The sequence below is a fragment of the Aulonocara stuartgranti genome, assembly GCF_965226115.1.
Source record: "Aulonocara stuartgranti genome assembly, chromosome: 16".
NCBI classification, from domain to species: domain Eukaryota; kingdom Metazoa; phylum Chordata; class Actinopteri; order Cichliformes; family Cichlidae; genus Aulonocara; species Aulonocara stuartgranti.
In genome coordinates this window covers 27,670,890-27,690,673 of record NC_138952.1, presented here as the reverse complement: position 1 = coordinate 27,690,673, position 19,784 = coordinate 27,670,890, and the positions used below count along the sequence as shown (strand labels likewise).

The window sequence follows — 19,784 nt, the reverse complement described above, 5'->3', positions numbered from 1 at the left end:
CCAGGACCCACTACAGTTTGCATACAAGGCGGGTGTCGGAGTGGAGGATGCCATCCTGTACCTCCTACACAGAGCCCACTCACACCTGGATGGGGGAAAAGGCACGGTCAGGATCCTGTTTCTTGACTTTTCCAGTGCCTTTAATACAATCCAGCCCTGTATGCTTCAGGAAAAACTGAACAGGATGGAGGTGGACCCCTGCCTGGTGGCTTGGATCTCCGACTACCTCACCGACAGACCACAGTACGTCAGGCTGAAGGACATCACATCGGACACTGTGGTCAGCAGCACAGGGAACTGTGCTGTCCCCTCTTCTCTTCACCCTGTACACCTCTGACTTCTGCTACAACTCTGAATTATGCCATATTCAGAAGTTTGCAGATGACACGGCCATCATGGGGTGTATCTGGGATGATCAGGAAGAGGAGTACAGAAGTCTGGTGAGGAACTTTGTCGCATGGAGTCGCACAAACCACCTGCAACTCAACACCTCAAAGACTAAGGAACTGGTTGTGGATTTCGGGAGGTCCAGAGAAGGTCCACTGCCAGTTCAGATAGAGGGGGAGGAGGTGGAGGTGGTCAACACATACAAGTACCTCGGGCTGTGGGTGGACAATAAACTGGACTGGTCATGCAACATGCAGAACCTGTATAAAAAAGGCCAAAGCCGACTGTACTTCCTCAGGAGGCTGAGGTCTTTTAACATCTGCAGGAAGTTCCTGAGGATGTTTTACCAGTCAGTGGTTGCTGGAGTACTTTTCTATGCTGTGGTGTGCTGGGGGACCAGCACAGCAAAGAGGGACTCATCCAGACTGGAGAAACTAATCAGGAAGGCTGGCTCTGTGGTCGGCATGAAGCTGGACACTCTGGTGACAGTGGCAGAGAAGAGGACCTTAAAGAAACTGATGGACATTATGAACAATGCCGGGCATCCTCTGCACACGGTCGTAAACAATCAGAGGAGCCTATTCAGCGACAGGCTGCTTCTCCCAAAGTCAAAAACCAACAGACTTAAAAACTCCTTTGTCCCACACAACATCAGACTGTTTAACTCCTCACTGGAGGGGAGAGGGAGGAGAAACAGGGGGACAAGGGAGGGCGGGAACAACTGAGTTGTAGGGGCTTTTCTACACGGTGCAATATTTGCAATATTTGTTTTTTGTTTTTTGTCTCTTTCTTATATTTGACTGTGCAATAATCACTGTGCAATATACTCACTCAAATGAGCAATCCTATTTATCCATATTGTATATTCTGTATCTATATATGTGTATATGTGTATATATGGTGTATTTATGCTTATATCCTTACTCTCATTCCCCTTAATGTATCTGTAACATGCAACTTCTTTCGGTGCTTTGCTACTGGAAACTGAATTTCCCGGAGGAACCCACCCGAGGGATTAATAAAGTTTCATCTCATCTCTCTCTCATCATCCTGGTCTCAAAGAAGTCCACCATTGCAGGGTTAATTGAGTACAGGCCCGTTGTGGTCATGAAGTCCTTTGAAGGACTGGTGTTGAAACAGGACATCACAGACCCCCTGCTGGACCCCCTACAGTTTGCCCCCTACATCCTGCACCACCTTGATCAACCTGGGATGTACGCCAGGATACTGTTCGTGGACTTGAGCTTGGCCTTCAACACTGTAATCCTAGACATCCTCCACCGAAAGTTCAACCAGCTTACTGTGCCCACCTCCAGCTGTCAGTAGATCCCAGCTTCCTGACGGACAGGCAGCAACAAGTGGCCATCAGCACTAGCCTCCCCCAGGGGTTTGTGCCCTCCCCGCCGTTCTTCTCCTTCTACACTAACGACTGTACCTTAGGAGAATAATCTGTGAAACACCTGAAGTTCGCGGATGACACCAAGGTCATTGGTCTGATCCAGAACAATGACGAGTACGCGTACAGATGGGAGATGGACCACTTGGTCCACTGATGCAGTCAGAACCACCTAGAGCTGAATTTGTTAAAGACGGTGGAAATGACATTGGACTATCAGAGAAATCCCCCCACCCTCTCCCCCTCACATTCCTAAACAACACATGCCCCCAATGTGGCTCACTTCAGATTCCTATGATGTAACTTTTCACGCAATCTGAAATGGTCCACCTTATGGACTCTACAGAAGGAGGCCCAGCAGAGGTTGTATTTCTTGTGGCAACTCAGGAAACCTGCCAAAGGAATTGCTGGTGCCATGATCCACTCTGTCCTCTGCACATCAATCACTCTGTGGTTTGGTTCAGCCACAAAGCAATACAGGGCCAGATTTCAACGGTCAATCTGGTCTGCAGAGAGGATCACCAGTGCTGATCTTCCCTCCATCCATGACATGCACAGGTCCTGGGTCAGGAAACGGGTAGAAAACATCTCTGCAGACCCCTCACATCCTGGACACAGACTGTACAAACTGCAGGCACTACAGAGCGCTGTTTACTCAAACCGGCAAAGAGAGACTTTATTCCCCCTGTCTGTAACTAAGATAAGATAAGATAGAACTTTATTAATCCCTCGGGTGGGTTCCTCTGGGAAATTCGACTTCCAAAAAAAAAAAGCACAGCAACGACCGAAGTTACAGTTACAGAATTGTTACATATATATATATATACACACACACACACACACACACACACACACACACACACACACACACACACACACACACACACACACATATATATAAATACAGAGACAAATATAAATAAAATATACAAAGGGGATAAATAGAATAAATAGGAATAAAAAATAAAAATACAAGTGAATTGCACATTTCAAGTATTGAGTCTATTGCACTGTTGACTATTTACAAAAAGTATTGCACAAGGTATTGTACAGTGAGGTGAAGAGGCACTACAGCTTAGTTGTTCTCCCCTCCTTTGTCCTCCTGTTTCCTGTTTCCCCTCCCTCTCCCCTCCAGAGAGGAGTTAAACAGTCTGATGGCGTGTGGGACAAAGGAGTTTTTAAGTCTGTTAGTTCTTGTCTTCAACTCTGTTGAACACTGTAAAATAACCCACTGTTGTATCATTTAAGTCATATGCACATTGCACTACCCAGATTTACACTTTTTCCTTAACAATTATTTTTTGCATGAAGAGAACAATGTGAAGTGGAGTGACATTCCTTGTTTGTGTGCACAAACTTGGCTAAATACAGATGATTCTGATAGCGGGATATAACATCTGTCTTACAGTTGTTTAGGTTTCAGTCATATTTTTCTTTCTTTCTTAATTTTTTTCAAGGCAAAATGCAGTCGATTTGCTCGGTGGCAGTACACACACTAGGGATTGAGTTTCATGTTTCCCTGGCTAAACCAATCAGAGATTAAAGGAAACATCGCGATATTTGCTTTGTAGCCCGCCGACCTGAGGTGCCAAAAGCGATATCTCGCGCTACCTCAACCTTCGGTGTCTCATTCCACCACGGTCAAGCCTACCGGGAGGGGTTTTTTGCTGAACAGCTCCGCAACGATCATTTCAATCGGAAACTTGATCAGCATTTATATTTATAATAAATAACGTCTTTTTATTTATTTAAAGTAAATATAATCTTCAAGGGAACTTTATAGATAACTGTCGATTCAAGTTCGTAATTTGTACAGAAAAAAAGCTTTAACGTTACGGGAATAGCCGGCTGTGCTAACAAAGAAAATCCTTTCTCTTCAGAAATAATCCCCCACTACTCTCTTTAGTTATGAGTCATGTGGTCGTTGATAATCCACACGGTCTAGATCAGCAGGTAAGAAACTATTTTGTTCTTCTGTTGTTCTCCTAGAAATTTTGGAATTTTCCATTACGCACTTGTAGTTTCGAGGAGAAATTGAGCGCTTCGTTAGCCCACTTCCTAGCCTGATGCTAGGCTAACGCTGCGGCTGCTAAAATGGAGGTGACGACGTTTGTGATGGCGACGCTTGCCGATGCGTTGTGATGGCTAATTGGCACTAACAAGCTCGGACACTTCCAAGTTTTTACCTTAAAATACGACAAGTTGTCGCCCCAAGCCATGTTAAGTACAGCAAGTGAACAGACTCTGGTGAAAACGTACTGTAACCAATGGAAATATACAGGGTTGGCTAACATTTACCACCCGGCCGGTATCCAACCGCGTTAGCCCGGCTAGAGTGAGGCCTTCTGAACCTGAAACGTGGCGCAGGAAAAAATGTTGGCACCGTTTTTCAGCGACAGTTATTTCTGAAATGTAATCCTCTAAATTTTTTAAGTCGCTTGGAATATATATTTAGGAGTCGAAATTGAGCGAAATTAAGAGGGCATATTTTTATTTCCGGTATATATAGTTTTATTTTTACTGTTAGGCCTAACTTCAATGATCGTAAATTCTAACCTCGGTTATTTAGAAATCCACTTGAAGCTGTCCCGCTTCAAAAAAGCGGCTAACCAGTGTTTCCGGTCAAGTAATGGTTTTCAAATATAGCAGTTGTGTGTTCTAGTTCGTTTTTTACCTTTCTTTATGTTTATTTTTTCTTTGTAATTTATAGCTTGCTGCCCTAGACTTGAACTCGGCTGACGGACAAGGTGGAGGAACTGGCAGTAAGTAATAAAGCAGATTTTACTTGTCAGTGGTAAATGTAAATCGATAACGCTGCTTTATCAGCGTAAGCCTTGTGTAACGTTGTTTAGTGTGGTACAACTTTCATGGAGTTCTTTGGCACTCGAGACAAAGGGGGAGAAAAAAACCTTGTTCATAATAAAACTTTTTAAAACCTGCTTGGTGGGTTAAGCCCTAAGCATTATTTAAATCTACAGTTGTACCCATAATCACTAATATTGCCAGATTTCATACATTTTGGTAAACTTTTTTTTTCTCCTCTATCCAGGACGTTACATTCCACCTCACTTGAGGAACAAAGATGCTCCCAAAAATGGTAAGTTTAACACTTACCTGCCGATCTGCTGTTAGCCCATCAACACCAGTTTGTCTTTTTTGTTGATGATAAATGCCCATCAGAGCATGGTAAAAGCAAGCACAATTGAGGGGGGGAAATGAGGCTCTAAGAAGATGCATCTTATAATCTCGACTAAAACATTCGTACCAAAAAATTGGTAGTTGTGCAGTGTTTGCAGCATTTTAGAGCATACAAAATGAGGGAACATTTGTCCTAGGCAGAGATTGAGGACAACGTAATGTCAATTGGGCTTTCTGCATCTTTGCATGAGAACTTATTTTGGCACTGCAAAAGTAGGGCAAGTGGTATTGTATTACAGCTCTGGCTTTGTATTTTCACCCTAGACTGCTCATAAGTAGGAGAATATGGCAATTTTCAAAAGTTTTGATTTGGTTCGAGTAATTTCATGCGCAATTTTTCTGACTCGTATTCTTTGGTTGGTACAGTGTATCGCATGTGAACAAAGAGGAGTGCTAGCTATTGGCTGCTCTGATAAAGGGGAATGTGGAGGGAGGGTGGGTTTGTGTGTGTGTGGGGGGGGGGGGGGGTTTATTGATTTTTTTTTTTTTTAAACTGAGGTAATATTTTGGTTTTGTAGCCAGGGTGAGGTGGCTGAGGAGTTTTTTTTTTATTTATTTTATTTTTTATATATATTATTATAATTTCCTTCTGTACATATTTGCTCTGCTAAAGGCCTTAAATCCACATACGTCATGCCTGGCATAGTAAGTCAAAAACTGACATTAAAACTTAAAAAAAGGGCAACATTTGGAATCATACTCCTGTGTCATTGCACACTTGACGTTTTTTCTCGTTGTACTGTTTTCTTATTCCACAGCAGGAAATGGTTATTCCGCTGGTAGACAGTGCGGTTATTCAGTGGCACCAGTAAATTTCTGTAAGTCCCTTCTGTCTGCTTTTGCTGAGGGCAACTTGCATTTTTTTTAAAGATGCATGAAATAGCCATTTTTTTGTACACACCAGCAAAGCCAGTGTGAAGGGAGGGTCAGGTTAGATCCATACACTAGACTTAGGGCTGTTCGATATAACGATATATATATATCTATATATATATATCTATATATATCTATATATATCTCTATATATATCTATCTATCTATCTATCTATCTATCTATCTATCTATCGATAGATCGATAGATAGATAGAAAAACGTCTATAGTTTCATTTTACGCTATCGTTTGTTTCGTGGTGTCGCAAAATAAACTGTTTACGGCAATATTTTTTCATCGTTTTGATGGTCACTGTAGTGACTGTATTAATTTCTTAAAGTTCTCTCTTTCTCTTATGTTTAATATAACCACACTACGGACTGACAAGCACCTGTTTTTATGCGTTGTGGTTAGCAACAACGACGGTAAAACCATCGCGTGTCGCTTGTTTATGTTCCACATAAACCTTTCACAATAAAGCTCAAGATCCTGTTGAGAATTTTCAAAAATAAACTGAATCACGTGAAAGAGCAGATTATTTACGGATGAGAAGTAAAAAAGAGCCGCCAGGTGCTAATAGACAAACCTTAGCCTCAAACGTTAGAACAGGCTTTTCTCCGCAGCACGCCGTGTAATAAATACTCACAAAGAAAACGGCGGCCGTTACAACTTATGTCTAAAAATGTATAGCTTCATACATCGGTTAAAACACTCGACTCCAGCTACATGATGCGCAGCTGGAAACACTTCCCGCAAGTCGAGATTCACAGAATTTACAGAAAATGTTAAATTTTTGTGATTTATATCGTTATCGGGACGATGGGATTTTTATATCGGGATATGAGATTTTGGTCATATCGCACAGCCCTAACTCCACTGTAAAAGTATAATGAGTTCATGTTTAATTGATGTGCTTCTCTATGCTGGAATGCTTGCAGTTGAAATTGGTTGGAGTTTTGAGGGGGGGGGAGAGGAATCTAAGCATCACCCTGTTGGTTCGTTGCTTTTCTTCACTGTAGTTAGTTAAAATATATTCGATTTATTAGAACTATATTCCCACTGTATAATAAAGCCAATATTTTACCTGCTGTGTGCCCCAAGTTTCTTCTAAGCCGTGCCCCCAACCATGGCAGGCAGTGTGTCAGCAAAGACACAGAAATAACTATACTTCAGGATGGGATGACTGTCAGACTGGTAACTATAAGCGTGAAGTCAAGCCCAACACTCATACTGCATGAGCCAGTACTCATGAGTCTTTTTATAGCCTGCTTCCCCTACCTTTGCTCAGGTTACCCAAGACTGGCCTCTCAAGAGCTTGCCTTTTACCATGCCTACAGTGGGGATTGGCGAAACCAATGTGGTATACTTTGACCTCTACCTGCATGCCATGCAGAGTTTCTTAGTGTATGTAGCTTAGTCAGTGTGCCCTTGCTTTGTTGTGGTCACTTGGAGGAAAAAAGCAGCACAAATCTGGGCCTAACACTGCATTTTTCAAAGCTTGCAAACAGAGTTGCTAATGATGCATTTTTATTTTATTTTTTTAAGTGCATTGCATCACTAGTGTGGCTGTTTTACTAATAACAAGACGATATCAACTTTTGTGTTGTCCAGTCATGCATACGTTACACCATGTTAGCCTCAGTCATTAAGTCAAAGTAGGACTTTTGTGGTCAAGTTATTTGAACACTGAATTATTATTGGGATTCACAATATTTATTAGCTGGAGCCTCTCAGTTGCAGTTCTGGGTTCTTTTTTGACTTCACAGCTTTTTATCTGCTTACATTTTATGTTTTTAAAAGGATTGGCCATTGAATACAGCACTGATAACCTGGTTGCACGCACAATTGTGTTCCAGCTGATAACCTCAGGTGATTTCCTTGGTTATTTTACGTGGTGTAAAGTCAGTGTCCAGTGCAATCTGCAGTTGACCGTTAGAACAGAAATCTGCATACAAACACCTCCTTGACACATGATTGAATCATGATCTGTGTGTGTGTTTGTCTTAAACTCATGTTTTGTAAGTAGACTGATTAACAGTTGTCCTTCGTGGCCTTTTTTTGTTTTGCATTTAAATGAAAATAGTTGACTGAGGGCATCATTGTTTGGCTTTTTAGAGTCTGTTTAATCTCTCCAGTTGGTAATGGAGCAGAATTAATTCTTCATAGCCTGGACAGCATGGCAGCCAAACTTCCATTCAGTGTAAATCTGTGTTCTATAAACAAAAAGAAATCTGTGAGCATGTGGTCTACAAGCATCTCCAGAACATGCCATACATTTGCTGTTGAATGTTTTTTTGTTGTTGTTTTTTTTTTTTGTGGCATGATCAAAATGGGGCAGAAGGACACAGTGCTGTTTTCTGTAAGTTGTCCAGAATCACCAGATGAATTATAACTCGAACTTGTATGGTAAAACCTTATACCTTTGTGTGTATTGTATGATTTAATGACTGCCAAGTATTCAGTCATGGATGTTTAACTTTTTGTAATCCTTAGTTATGTTTTGTGGATTCCCTTTTTCTTAAAGTGCTGTGTTCAGTTTTATGGGAAACATTGGCTGGGGATTTTGACTTGTTATTCAAACTATTTAAAATTCAACTCTAGTTGTAGCTTGCATTGTTTGCGTAAGTATTTATGGATGAATTTGTGAATTTTCTCTTTGGTTTATGTAGGTTATTGGTTTGAAGTCCACTGGACTCTGTCTCGGAACATCAGGTTCTAACATTGCTGCACTCTGTGCTTTACCACATGTATTTTTGGGTCTGATGCCACTCTGAGTCACTAAAATCTCTCAAATCCTGGACCCTGCAATACAAAGCTACAACATACCTGGAATATCTGTTATTTGGCTTCAATATCTCTAACATCAGCAAACGGGCTAAGTAGTGGTTAGATGGTTAACAATTCAGTAAATCAACTCCGTGCTCATTATTTTAGCTATGCACAAGTTTACACATGACAAGTTGAACTTGTGGCAATGGAAGCATCTGGTCAACATTTGCAGGTCTGTATGCAGCAGAAGATCAGATGTGAAAGGAAATTACAAGGGTAATATTTGATATGTTTTTGTTCTTTCAGCTGCAGCCTAGAGGTGCCTTTTGGTACAGAATTCAAACGTAGGCTGAGTCTGCTTGCAAAGTTGATATGTCAGCAAATACAAAGATCATATATTAATGTTTGAAATAATTTTGTGTGTGTTTGTGGTGGGGTTGGGGGGTCTTGGGTCAAAAAATTGAGTAATCTATTTATCAGTACAAAGATTTTCGGTGCTTTAAATGGACAAAAGGATTGTTTAGTTCAGAACAGGCGGGGTTACCATGGTGATGTACCCTTGTAAGAAGTGAAGTGCCAAAGTACTACTCAAAACCCAGATAAAATCAAGATAAGTCTTGCTTCATAGTACAAGTATTACGTGCAATGTGTCATACTCAATTTAAAATTGGCTTATGTATGTTTGTTAAAGTCAAGTCGGAACATGTTTTTCTAAATATGCAAGATTAAAGTTTGCAGAGTTGGTTGTCTGTCTGAAATGTACCTTAAAATGGCAAATATTCAGCTTGTAAAAAAAAATTTATATTTTTTGTTCTGTTGACAAAATATTTTTTTCTCTTTAGTGACTCAGATCTGTATCAAGACAGAATTTACTGGTTCACTACCCACAGACAGATTGGCCAGTGCTTGTGAATCTTTGGGGTTGTTTGTACGTGTTTAAATCTGCCGCAGTGGTGGAAATGAAAAGCCCCAGGGCAGGTTTAATTAGACCTTTAGGCTGAACGTTTTTGTTTGTTTGTTTGTTTTCCCTCCCCTAAAGCCAAACTACTTGAAGAATAGGTCTGTGTGGTTGGTCTGCCCCTTGATACTGCTGTGGCATAGATTGAGCTTTTCAGTATGGCAGCACTAACTACCATTGTCCCCCTCCACCAGCCTCATCCTCAGCCCGCACTGGTAACAGTGTGGCCACCGATGGGAATGATGACACAGCCAGTGTCCAAAGCTGGGCAGATCGTTGTGGTAAATGTCCCATATAGGAAGAAACGAGGTTCAGCTGGTCTTTGTAGAACAACTTGTGTGTAACCAAATAAAATAAGGCAACACCTCAGTAGTCACTACTTCTTTTAAACTTTTTTTTTATTTAATGTAAACACCATTGACTTGTCCACAGCTATTCCTTTGTACAGATCAAGTACATGGTTATGCAACTTAGATAATATGAATATGTGACACTAATGGTGGTGATGCTTTACTTGAGACTTGAGTCCCAGGTTTTAGTGTAATTGAGTTGCTTATATCCACTGCCAGTAATTCAGATTAAAAATAGGTCCACTAGTAATGAGAGGCTCATGGATAGACAGCACTGAGCGCAGACGTGTGTACTGGCTTACTGACACAAATAAGTAACATGCCGCTTTCTGCTTTTCCTAACAACTCTTATTTAATATATTTTTATTTATTTTTTTCAATTTTTCTTTTTCCGCCCAATAAAGATTCACCTGGATGGGATTCCGGACGCACCAATGGCTTTGTGAATGGTTACCACGACAACCGCACAAACGGGGGCTTTGGAGGGCGTGGACCCCCTCGCAATGATAGAGGTGGGCGTGGTGCCTACCGTGGTAACAGGGGTGGAGGTTCGTTTAATCAGCCATTGCAAAATGCAGGTGGGAAAAACCTGTTGTCCTTAAAAATGTCCAGCTGTAGCCCTAGTCGTAGTGTAGTTTTTCCATTGTAAAGTCTACCCTCCCCCACCCCTTATTTTTAATACAGTATATTTACTCTGTATAAACTGGAAGTTGTTATTTGCAATATTAACTTTGCACTTTGTTAGAGTAACTAGATTTTTAACATTTAATGGTATTTTTGCTTTAGGGGAAACACAAGTGTGTTTTGCTGTTGGTAAGAAGGGTGTCGGTTGTAACCGCTCTTTTGCCCGCTCCAAAAAAGGTACAAATATTGCCACTGACCAATATATTTTTATTACAGGGTTTGGCAATTACGAAAACAAAGAAGCTGGCTGGGGAGGACCTCCCAGGGATGCGGCCTACAACAGCTTTGGGGGACGTTCTGATAGGTCCAAGTCTGCCTTCTTCAACGACCGCGGGGCAGGCTCAAGAGGAAGGTGGGTGTCATTGCGTTCAGTAATGTACTGTTTATAATTTTGGTATTTTAACATGTCCCGAGAGCAAAGTCTTGTATTGCCTGATAGTATTTGCATTTGTTCATTTTTATGTGAAATTGTTTCTCCATCTGGTAATTAACCCAACCAGTCTGGCTTCACTGATTGTTTAAACCAATTAGTGAAGCGTTGACCTCACTAATTGGTTTACTGTTAGAACAGCAGAGAGATTAGCAGAAATGTTTTTGATTGTACCATACAATCCCAGCATGGCTATTATTGCAGAGAGTATGGAAAAATAGTGCTGAGAGTTTGGAAAAAGAACTGTCGGTTATAGCTTGTTTTTATCTAATTTCAAAGTCTCGTGACAATTTAGTTCATTTAAATAACCTTTGTGTGCACAGATACGAGCGTGGAGGTTTTGCTGGTGGAGGAAATAGCCGCTGGGCAGAAGAGTCCAGAGATGATGACTGGTCCAAGCCCACTGCTCCCAATGAGCGTCTGGAACAGTAAGACAGATTCCGTTCACCTATAGCAAACTAACAGCCGTGGTTATCCAAAACCTAAACTTTTCTGTATTGTCTTCTAGCGAGCTTTTCTCTGCAAGCAACACCGGCATAAACTTTGAGAAATATGATGATATTCCAGTGGAAGCTACTGGAAGCAGTTGCCCACCCCACATTGAAAGCGTAAGTGATTTAGTTTCATGGTTTTGTTTTAAAAAATAAAAATGGCTTGTTTATATGTTTATATATGGCATACTTTATTCTTTTGTAGTTCCATGATGTGGAAATGGGCGAGATTATCATGGGGAACATTAACCTTAGTCGCTACACTCGCCCCACCCCTGTCCAGAAGTATGCTATCCCAATCATCAAGTCCAAGAGAGACCTGATGGCCTGTGCCCAGACTGGTTAGTATCTCTACATATTCTGCGTTCACTTGACTACCAGCGAAAACTGGTAACCATGAACTTTGTTTCTGTTGTAATATTTAAATAACCCTAGAGAGGGCTTGTTTTTTGGGTCCGTAGTTTGATGTTAGTACGCCAAAATAACACTGTATGACCCTTGCTGTGTTTCAGGCTCTGGTAAGACTGCTGCTTTCTTACTGCCAGTGTTGAGTCAGATCTACACGGAAGGGCCAGGAGACGCTCTGCAGGCTGCCAAGAACAGTGGACAGGTGCTGTGGACAGAAACGGCACAATAACTGAACGAAACAAACATCTGGCTTTTTCTCATAAACATGTTTTGTCTTCTCAGGAGAATGGAAGGTATGGACGCCGTAAGCAGTACCCAATCTCCCTTGTCCTGGCTCCCACCAGAGAACTCGCATTGCAGATCTATGATGAGGCGAGGAAGGTGAGCTAGAAACGTCTGGCATAATCTTGGTCTGCCAAAATATTGACTCGCCAAGCTGAATTGTTTCCTTCCTCCTTTAGTTTGCCTACCGCTCAAGGGTGCGTCCCTGCGTTGTGTACGGTGGTGCTGATATTGGCCAGCAGATCAGGGACTTGGAGAGAGGCTGTCACCTGCTGGTGGCCACACCTGGACGTCTGGTCGACATGATGGAGCGGGGCAAGATCGGGCTGGATTACTGCCAGTGAGTATTACACAGAACAATTTTGGGTTTCATGGGAAGAAATGTTGCTTTAATGGAAATGTCTGACTCCCTTATTTATAATTGCTAATTATTAAATGTACTCGCAGCTACCTGGTTGTGGATGAGGCTGATCGCATGTTGGACATGGGTTTTGAGCCACAGATCAGACGTATTGTGGAACAAGACACAATGCCACCAAAAGGCATCCGCCGGACTATGATGTTCAGTGCTACCTTTCCCAAAGAGATCCAGGTACGTCGGCCTGCTGGCAGGTATACAAAACCATATTTCATATGTGTGCAATATAAATATTTGCATACTCATATTTGAACTTGCTTATTGTAGATCCTGGCTCGTGACTTCCTGGAGGACTACATTTTCCTTGCCGTGGGGCGTGTTGGTTCCACTTCAGAAAACATCACCCAAAAGGTGGTCTGGGTAGAGGAGACAGACAAGAGGTCCTTCCTCCTTGATTTGCTCAATGCCACTGGTGAGATTGCACATGCACTTTTATTTTTATTTTTTCCCCCTCCCATAAAGGGCTTTGGGCTCTAACCCTTCATCCTGTTTGTCTGCCCCATACCGAGCTAATATTGACTTTGCTACATTTCTAACAATCTGTCATTATATCAAAAAGTGAAATGTAAAAATGATCTGATGCAATTTGGTGAGCAGGCACTAAAACCACTTGAATGTGTTTTTAAGGGGTTAGCTTCTCACAATGATCTAAAGCTGTTGTAGCCTTGCGTTTACTGGCCGGTTTGGTTTTATCTTAGTTATTCCCAGTGAGGTTCAGGAAAATGTGACAGAAGCCCCAGAGAAAACGGGTAAGTGTTAACATACCATAACTTTACTTTGACACGCAAGAAACATCACATCCCACAGTTCATCCCGTTCCCTCTGCTCTGCTGCAGCTGACATGCCTCAGTTTAGTTTTGTTTTTGTCTTTCAAATTTCATTTCCAATAAGTGGTAACACTTGCCAAGCAGTGCATAGACTGATTTAAAACTCCCCTGTGAAATGTTAGACAGTGTAGTGTTTTAGTGTGTGTTTAGTTTTGGAACTAGGATCAGCTGGCTCTTTCTGAAAGTCGGAAGGCTGTGACAAATTTAATGGCGCTGATCTGTGAAGTCAGTGAACAGTGTGTCTGTTAATCTTGGTTAGAGCTCCTAAATGGCTATAATAGATGACAGTGAATAGGACCAGGTTAGGGTTTAATGGTGAATGAGCCATCACTCGATTATATGTCTAGGCACCAAAGCAACATGCCACCTCCATGGTGACTTAATGCTACCACCAAAAATGTGGTTTAGTTGTTTTAAAAAATGGTGAACATGGTACCACGTTAACCATTCAGTTGGATTTGGCTGATCTGTTTTATTTGAAGGTACTTGCAAGTTTTGAGGAATGTTGTTTGTTGTTGGCGAAACTATTGCAGGGTTAGCTGTGAATAATGCAAAACGTGGAATGGCCTGTCTTACCCCAATACCTCTGTCATGTTGATTATCTTGAGCTTTTATTCTGATGGCAATTAATGCCCAATATATAAACAAATTACTCCAGATGTAGTAATTTTTTTTTAAAGTCATTGAAATAATTATTCAGAGAAACCAAAGCCATTGTTATCAATTAATGGTTGTCAGTAAATTTAAAGCTTTTTTTTTTTAATGCACCACTTGTCTCCATTTCTAAGTTGTCATTTTGGTATTTGATTGTTTTCTTTTTTTGTGAGTCATGGTCTTGCAACTGCCAGCTGTTTCTGATAGTGTTTTGAAGTTTTGCTTTTTTTTTTCTTTCTTTTTTTGTTTTTTTTTTTTAATTTTCAAATTCACGTGTAGCTTTGCATAAAGTAATAATTATTTTTCTCTTATGCTTTTTGTCCTGCTCCTCTTTTTTTTTTGTCTTCTTAATTTCTTGCTGCTCAGGTAAAGACTCCCTGACTCTGGTGTTTGTGGAAACAAAGAAAGGAGCCGATGCACTGGAGGACTTCCTTTACCGCGAGGGTTATGCATGCACCAGCATCCACGGAGATCGATCCCAGAGAGACAGAGAGGAGGCTCTGCATCAGTTCCGGTCTGGACGCTGCCCCATCCTGGTGGCTACAGCTGTAAGTATTCTGACAAGTTCTTAATCTTCAAGGTTGGGGAGGGAACTGTGGCACACACTGAACCAACAAACTTTGCTACTAATGGCCAATAAGAATGTGAAATATAACATGTGGCATTTTTACAGATGCTTAATGTTAAACTTTTTTTTTTCCATTGTCCTTTGCAGGTGGCTGCTAGAGGTCTGGACATCAGCAATGTGAAGCACGTTATCAACTTTGATTTGCCCAGTGACATTGAAGAATACGTTCACCGTATCGGCCGTACGGGACGTGTGGGCAACCTCGGTATGAACTGATTTTTAAAGAATATTTGCTCCTTGTTGGTGTACAGTCTTTTGACTGTGTACTCTGACCTTTGTGTGCAGGTCTGGCCACGTCGTTCTTTAACGACAAAAACAGCAACATAACCAAAGATTTGCTGGACATTCTGGTTGAGGCCAAGCAGGAGGTTCCCTCCTGGCTTGAGAGCCTGGCCTATGAGCACCAGCACAAGAGCAACAATCGTGGGCGCTCTAAGAGGTACATGGAAACAACAAATGCTGTCTTATTCATCTTAGTTCTGTGCTGCAAAATGTAACGTGTTTCCTGACTTGTACTGTAAATTAATTGAGCTATCTGAGCACTATACTTGTTAAGGTGTTGGGGTTTTTTGGGGGGTGGGAGGTTTTTGTTTGTTTGTTTTTTTTATGTAATGCCTAACCTGTAACACTTAACCAATTGTTTTGGTTTTGTTCAGGTTCTCTGGTGGTTTCGGAGCTCGAGATTACCGTCAGACGCCTGGCTCTGGAAGTTTCAGTAACAACCGCTCAGGGCGCAGCGCTGGAGGCCATGGAGGAAACCGTGGCTTCGGTGGAGGTAAGCAAACTATTCGCACAGGGGTTTTTTGCAGCTTTTTTTTTTTTTTAACTGTTATGAAAACTATGGGAGAATGTGATTTGAGAATGAGGTGATGTCTGATGTGAAATTCATAATATAGGTTAATTTACTAACAAGTTTGAATTTGAACTCAAGGTCAGATGTCAGCTCTGAAAATCGCCTAGGATTTTTAGATTTTGGAGCCTGAGGGGTTAACACTGGATACATCCAGTGTTTTTGAAACCAGACATGAGTGTGGAGCAGATGGCCTGTCTGGCATGTTTATCCTCCCTCTTGACTGTAACTGTGCTCATCATTTTCAAAGTAGCTTAGTCTTATTTATGAAAAAGTGTTTTGAGGTCAAATGTTTTCTAGAGAAGAGAATTACTTACACATGCAAACCTTGTTATTTGGAACTGTTTAATGTGGGCACCTGGTGGGGATTTGGTTATTGAGCATGCATCAAGGAATTGCAGCATCCACGTGCAGATGTCTAAAAAGTTGGACATCTGGGCGTAGCGTTTTCAGGTAAGTAAATCACCAAAAGTTGATTCTGTTCATCTGGATGTAGCGTTTTGTGGGAGAAATGTTTTGTCACTCGTCCAAGTGACTGTCTTCAGTCTCTAGCTCCGAAACCACCAGAGAAGTCTTCAGTCTGGAAACTGAAGAAGTCACTTGGACGAGTGACAAAACGTTTCTCCCACAAAACGCTACATCCAGATGAACAGAATCAGCTTTTGGAGATCAAAGTGACTTCTTCAGTCGATAAAGAAGGATCAGCGATGAAACCTTTCTCCCACTGAAAACGCTCCATCCAGAATTTTGGGGGAAGTTAGTTAATAATAACTTGATGTTTGATCAATTTCTTCTAAATGCGTGTAAACAAAAACCTCACTCTGCCGTCAATTAATGTTTAGTTGGTGTCCTTCACAGGTGGATTTGGTGGGAACTTCTACGGCAGCGACAGCTACGGAGGAAATTACAGCCACTCGGGTAGCGTGGATTGGTGGGGAAACTAGTCACCATAGGAATAGGTTGCCATGCCAACCCAATGGAAACCACATGTTGACTTAAGCCAGACCATTTAAAAAAAAGAAAAAAACCTTCCCTGTGTAGCTTCACTGACACACAGTACATTACCAACCCTGGTTCTCTGCCATTCGCTTCTCGAAAAGGAAGTGCAGCACGAAGCAACGGAGCGTCACCAGCACGTGCAGCACGCCGGAGACCGCAGAGATTTCGCACACCTCAGAGTGAGCATGGATGCTGACATGCATTGTCCGACAGCAACCTCGGACTTTCGTCTTTAAAGCTATTTTTGTTTTGTTTTTGGTTTTTTTTGTGGGGGGGAAACCCAACCGAGTAGCCTGAGGATCATTTGTATGTTAATGTACTGTGCCTTTTGAATTTAAACAGGAAATCTATGTTTTCATTTCACCAGATGAACCTGGCCAAGAGCTGAAATTTGTTTTACTATGACTTTGTTTGGTGAAAAATATTAAAGGGTAAAATAAGCTTGGATTTGATCAAACCTTGGCAAACACTGGGGTGTTGTGGCTCTCAGGAGTCATGACTCCATTTGAACTTCAAATTTATTACAGGAACATCATGTAGCCTTTTCTATACTCAAACAGCTAATGGAGCCATTACTATATCTAATACAAACTGGGCCACTCTGTGAGGTGACCGTATTTTAATCGTAAGAGACAAAGTTACATTTGTGTTCTTTTTTTGCTCACTCTATCCTGGACAGGCTCCTTTTTTACGGAAATGGTAGTCTTTGAAATAGCCATTCCTATCGTAATCTTAAGAAACACAGAAGTCATTAAGCTCAGTGCCAACAATTGCTGAGGTTGATGCAAGAATAATAAATGCTGGAACTTGTTACTCCATGCTTTTCAATTGACTTGACAGTGTTACGGCAGCTAGTATGTTACCAAGTGCTAGCTACATTAAGTGGGCGGTGTTTCGGTGTTTTGTTCCTTTTTTGCGTGAGACCTTTTTGATGCAGGTGCGTGAAAAGTTTAAAAAACTGAGTCAGGTTTTGCTTTGTTTTCTTGTTTGTTTTTTTGTTTTCGAATAGTTTCTCTACAAATGTGTAACAAGACAAAAATGCCTGCCATCCTGAAAGTGAAGTTCAAAATGGCTGCATAAAGGACCACAGCATCGGGGGGGCATAGCGCAGTGTTAGTGTTTACCTGAATCGACCTGCAATCACGAGGCCCACACGGTATTCTACGCTTGCAAGTGTTTTGTTTTTTGGTCAAGGAGAAAGGACACGTGAACTGAGTCGCAGGCTTAACTTAATTACAAACGTTTTCTCTTTTCAAGCTGCGTTGGAGGCATGGTTCATCTTAAGGAGACAGGCATTTGAATAATCACTGAGGTTTTTCAATTAAACAGCAAGGAACAGATGCAGGTTAGAGGAACACTCCGACCACTGGGGTTAGGGCTTTAGGGTGGGGGGGTTGTAGGCGATGGGCGCAGCTTTCAGTGCACCGCCATTGTCAGTGGCTTTGGTTTCCATCGCTGCGTTTTGTAACTGTGGATGTGGCCAAAGACTGGGGGGGGTTGGGAGGGGTGGTGTCTACTTCCTTTAAGAAATATTTAAGTACTGTCAGGTCTTCTGGGAGTTCATCTGCTCAGAACTGTATAAAAATGATAAAGACAAAAAAAAAATCTGTGGCTTCGTGAAGCCAGAGGTGCTTCTCCTCTTAAAGAGGAGCAGCCGTGGAGAGGAGGGGAAGACACGCATGGGGCGTTTCACCTCAAAATGCTCCCAGTTTTCTCATCGGGTTTGTTGTGCCTTGAACTTTTTTTTTTATTTAAGAAATCAAAATAAAAGTGGATGCACTGACAGTGTTGAGAACTTGAGATTGAATGGTGCTACTTGATTTAGGTGTGTAGGCCCTCGTATGTTGTGCCCATCGAGTTTTACGAAAGTTGTTTTATTGCACATCTAGAGTTTTATATAGATGTCTTGGATATGTGTCCTTAAGCTTCCAAATATTGTGTGAGGAGACAGAGGAGGAGAAAAATAACGCAGCTTGTTTACAAAGGGGAAGGGTTCTCAATGTTAAAAACCAGGATTTATTTGGGACCAGGGGATTTAGCAGTCGGGGGAATTTAGCCATTTGCACAGATTTCTAGATTCTACTTTTGCTGCTAGTTTTGTGTAATTTATTAAGCATTTTTGACAAATATTTATTTTTGTAAGCCTCAGAGTGATTCTTTGAAAGTTTCAGAAACTTGACCAAAAGACAGTTCAAAAAAAAACACTGGCACTTGAATGTTGAATGTCACCTGTATGCGTGAAATTTATATATTTCGGGGTAGTGTGAGCTTTTTAATGTCGAAGATACATTGGACTCAGTAAATAATATCCACAGCTGTTTCAGGGCCTCCTCAGGGCCAGTCATCTCTATTAGATAATACTAATTGGTCAACGAAATTTGAAACAGAATCTTAACAAACATGCCAAGGTTTGGTATAATGCTGTCTAAAAAGCAAATAAATGTCCTAAGCATATCAGTGCAAAAGTGTTCAGATTCTCCAATTGTGTGCATTAATAACTCTTTATTCTAATTTGACCTGATGATTATTTTTCTCCAGTGAATGTCTGGCACATGGCAATCCTTAAAGAAACAAACATGTGGTTTATTCTCATTGTTGTATTTGCATATATGACACCTCTGGGGTTCTCTGGGAACGTGGAGCAGGTCTGCAGCGCTGATCTTTTACACGGCAGCTCTTTGGGCTGCTGGGGATTAACAGGAGGCTCTGTGCATGCTGACTGCAGGCAGAACCCGGAGACTTGCTCCACGGTCTGCGGAGAACCTCTGAGCTCTTTAGGTGTAGACTTTGCTTTCTGTATTAGCTTATAGGTAACTGCACTGCATGGGAATTACTCAGCTGTGCAAATTGTATGATTTTTACCTAAATAAAATGTTTGAATGCAAAAGTATCTGGATAAATCAAGCATGTTTCATCGAAGACTTGTTTGACATAGACATGCAAAGAAAACCTGTAGCAAACAGCCTGTGGCCAACGGCCAGCAAAATTCAATTTAGTAATGGTGATTGGATGGATGGGTTTCATTTCTTTTGAAGAAACTACATAAAGATTTCATTTGTAAATTAAACTGTGTCAGTTGATTTATTTTATTTTTTTGTCTTTCTGCTGAGCTCAGTGTGTCACCTCTGCTTTTGTATTTGCTGGGATTCCAGCTTATTCTCAGTCTAATCACAGGTGCGTGACT

At 41.4% G+C, this 19,784-nt stretch overlaps 1 protein-coding gene across 8 annotated transcripts; it reads left to right on the top strand.

Annotated features, from left to right (window-relative positions):
• The first annotated feature begins 3,397 nt into the window (after positions 1-3,397).
• Positions 3,398-19,667, top strand: ddx3xa (DEAD-box helicase 3 X-linked a). 8 transcript variants are annotated; one of them, XM_082507897.1, is made up of 20 exons: positions 3,398-3,736; positions 4,494-4,545; positions 4,833-4,880; positions 5,740-5,799; positions 10,334-10,441; positions 10,830-10,965; positions 11,367-11,471; positions 11,552-11,651; positions 11,740-11,875; positions 12,047-12,144; positions 12,225-12,323; positions 12,404-12,564; positions 12,672-12,816; positions 12,910-13,054; positions 13,341-13,391; positions 14,490-14,671; positions 14,839-14,956; positions 15,037-15,190; positions 15,408-15,526; positions 16,460-19,667. In XM_082507897.1, the coding sequence occupies exons 1-20, from the start codon at positions 3,692-3,694 to the stop codon at positions 16,543-16,545; spliced, it is 2,148 nt and encodes a 715-aa protein (XP_082364023.1). In that variant the 5' UTR covers positions 3,398-3,691; the 3' UTR covers positions 16,546-19,667. The 8 variants fall into 8 exon arrangements, with proteins under 8 accessions (XP_082364023.1, XP_082364019.1, XP_082364022.1 ...); XM_082507893.1 differs by having other exon boundaries at positions 10,334-10,507; XM_082507896.1 differs by lacking the exon at positions 5,740-5,799 and having other exon boundaries at positions 10,334-10,507.
• Positions 19,668-19,784: the final 117 nt, after the last annotated feature.

Bases quoted from the DNA above. Each gene is read 5' to 3' on its own strand.
- ddx3xa (XM_082507891.1), top strand. From the start codon at position 6,781: ATGCTTGCAGTTGAAATTGGTTGGAGTTTTGAGGGGGGGGGAGAGGAA. The intron at 7,213-10,333 runs GTATACTTTGAC...CGCCCAATAAAG, and splicing joins GGATTGGCGAAACCAATGTG to ATTCACCTGGATGGGATTCC. The intron at 12,324-12,403 runs GTGAGCTAGAAA...TTCCTCCTTTAG, and splicing joins TCTATGATGAGGCGAGGAAG to TTTGCCTACCGCTCAAGGGT.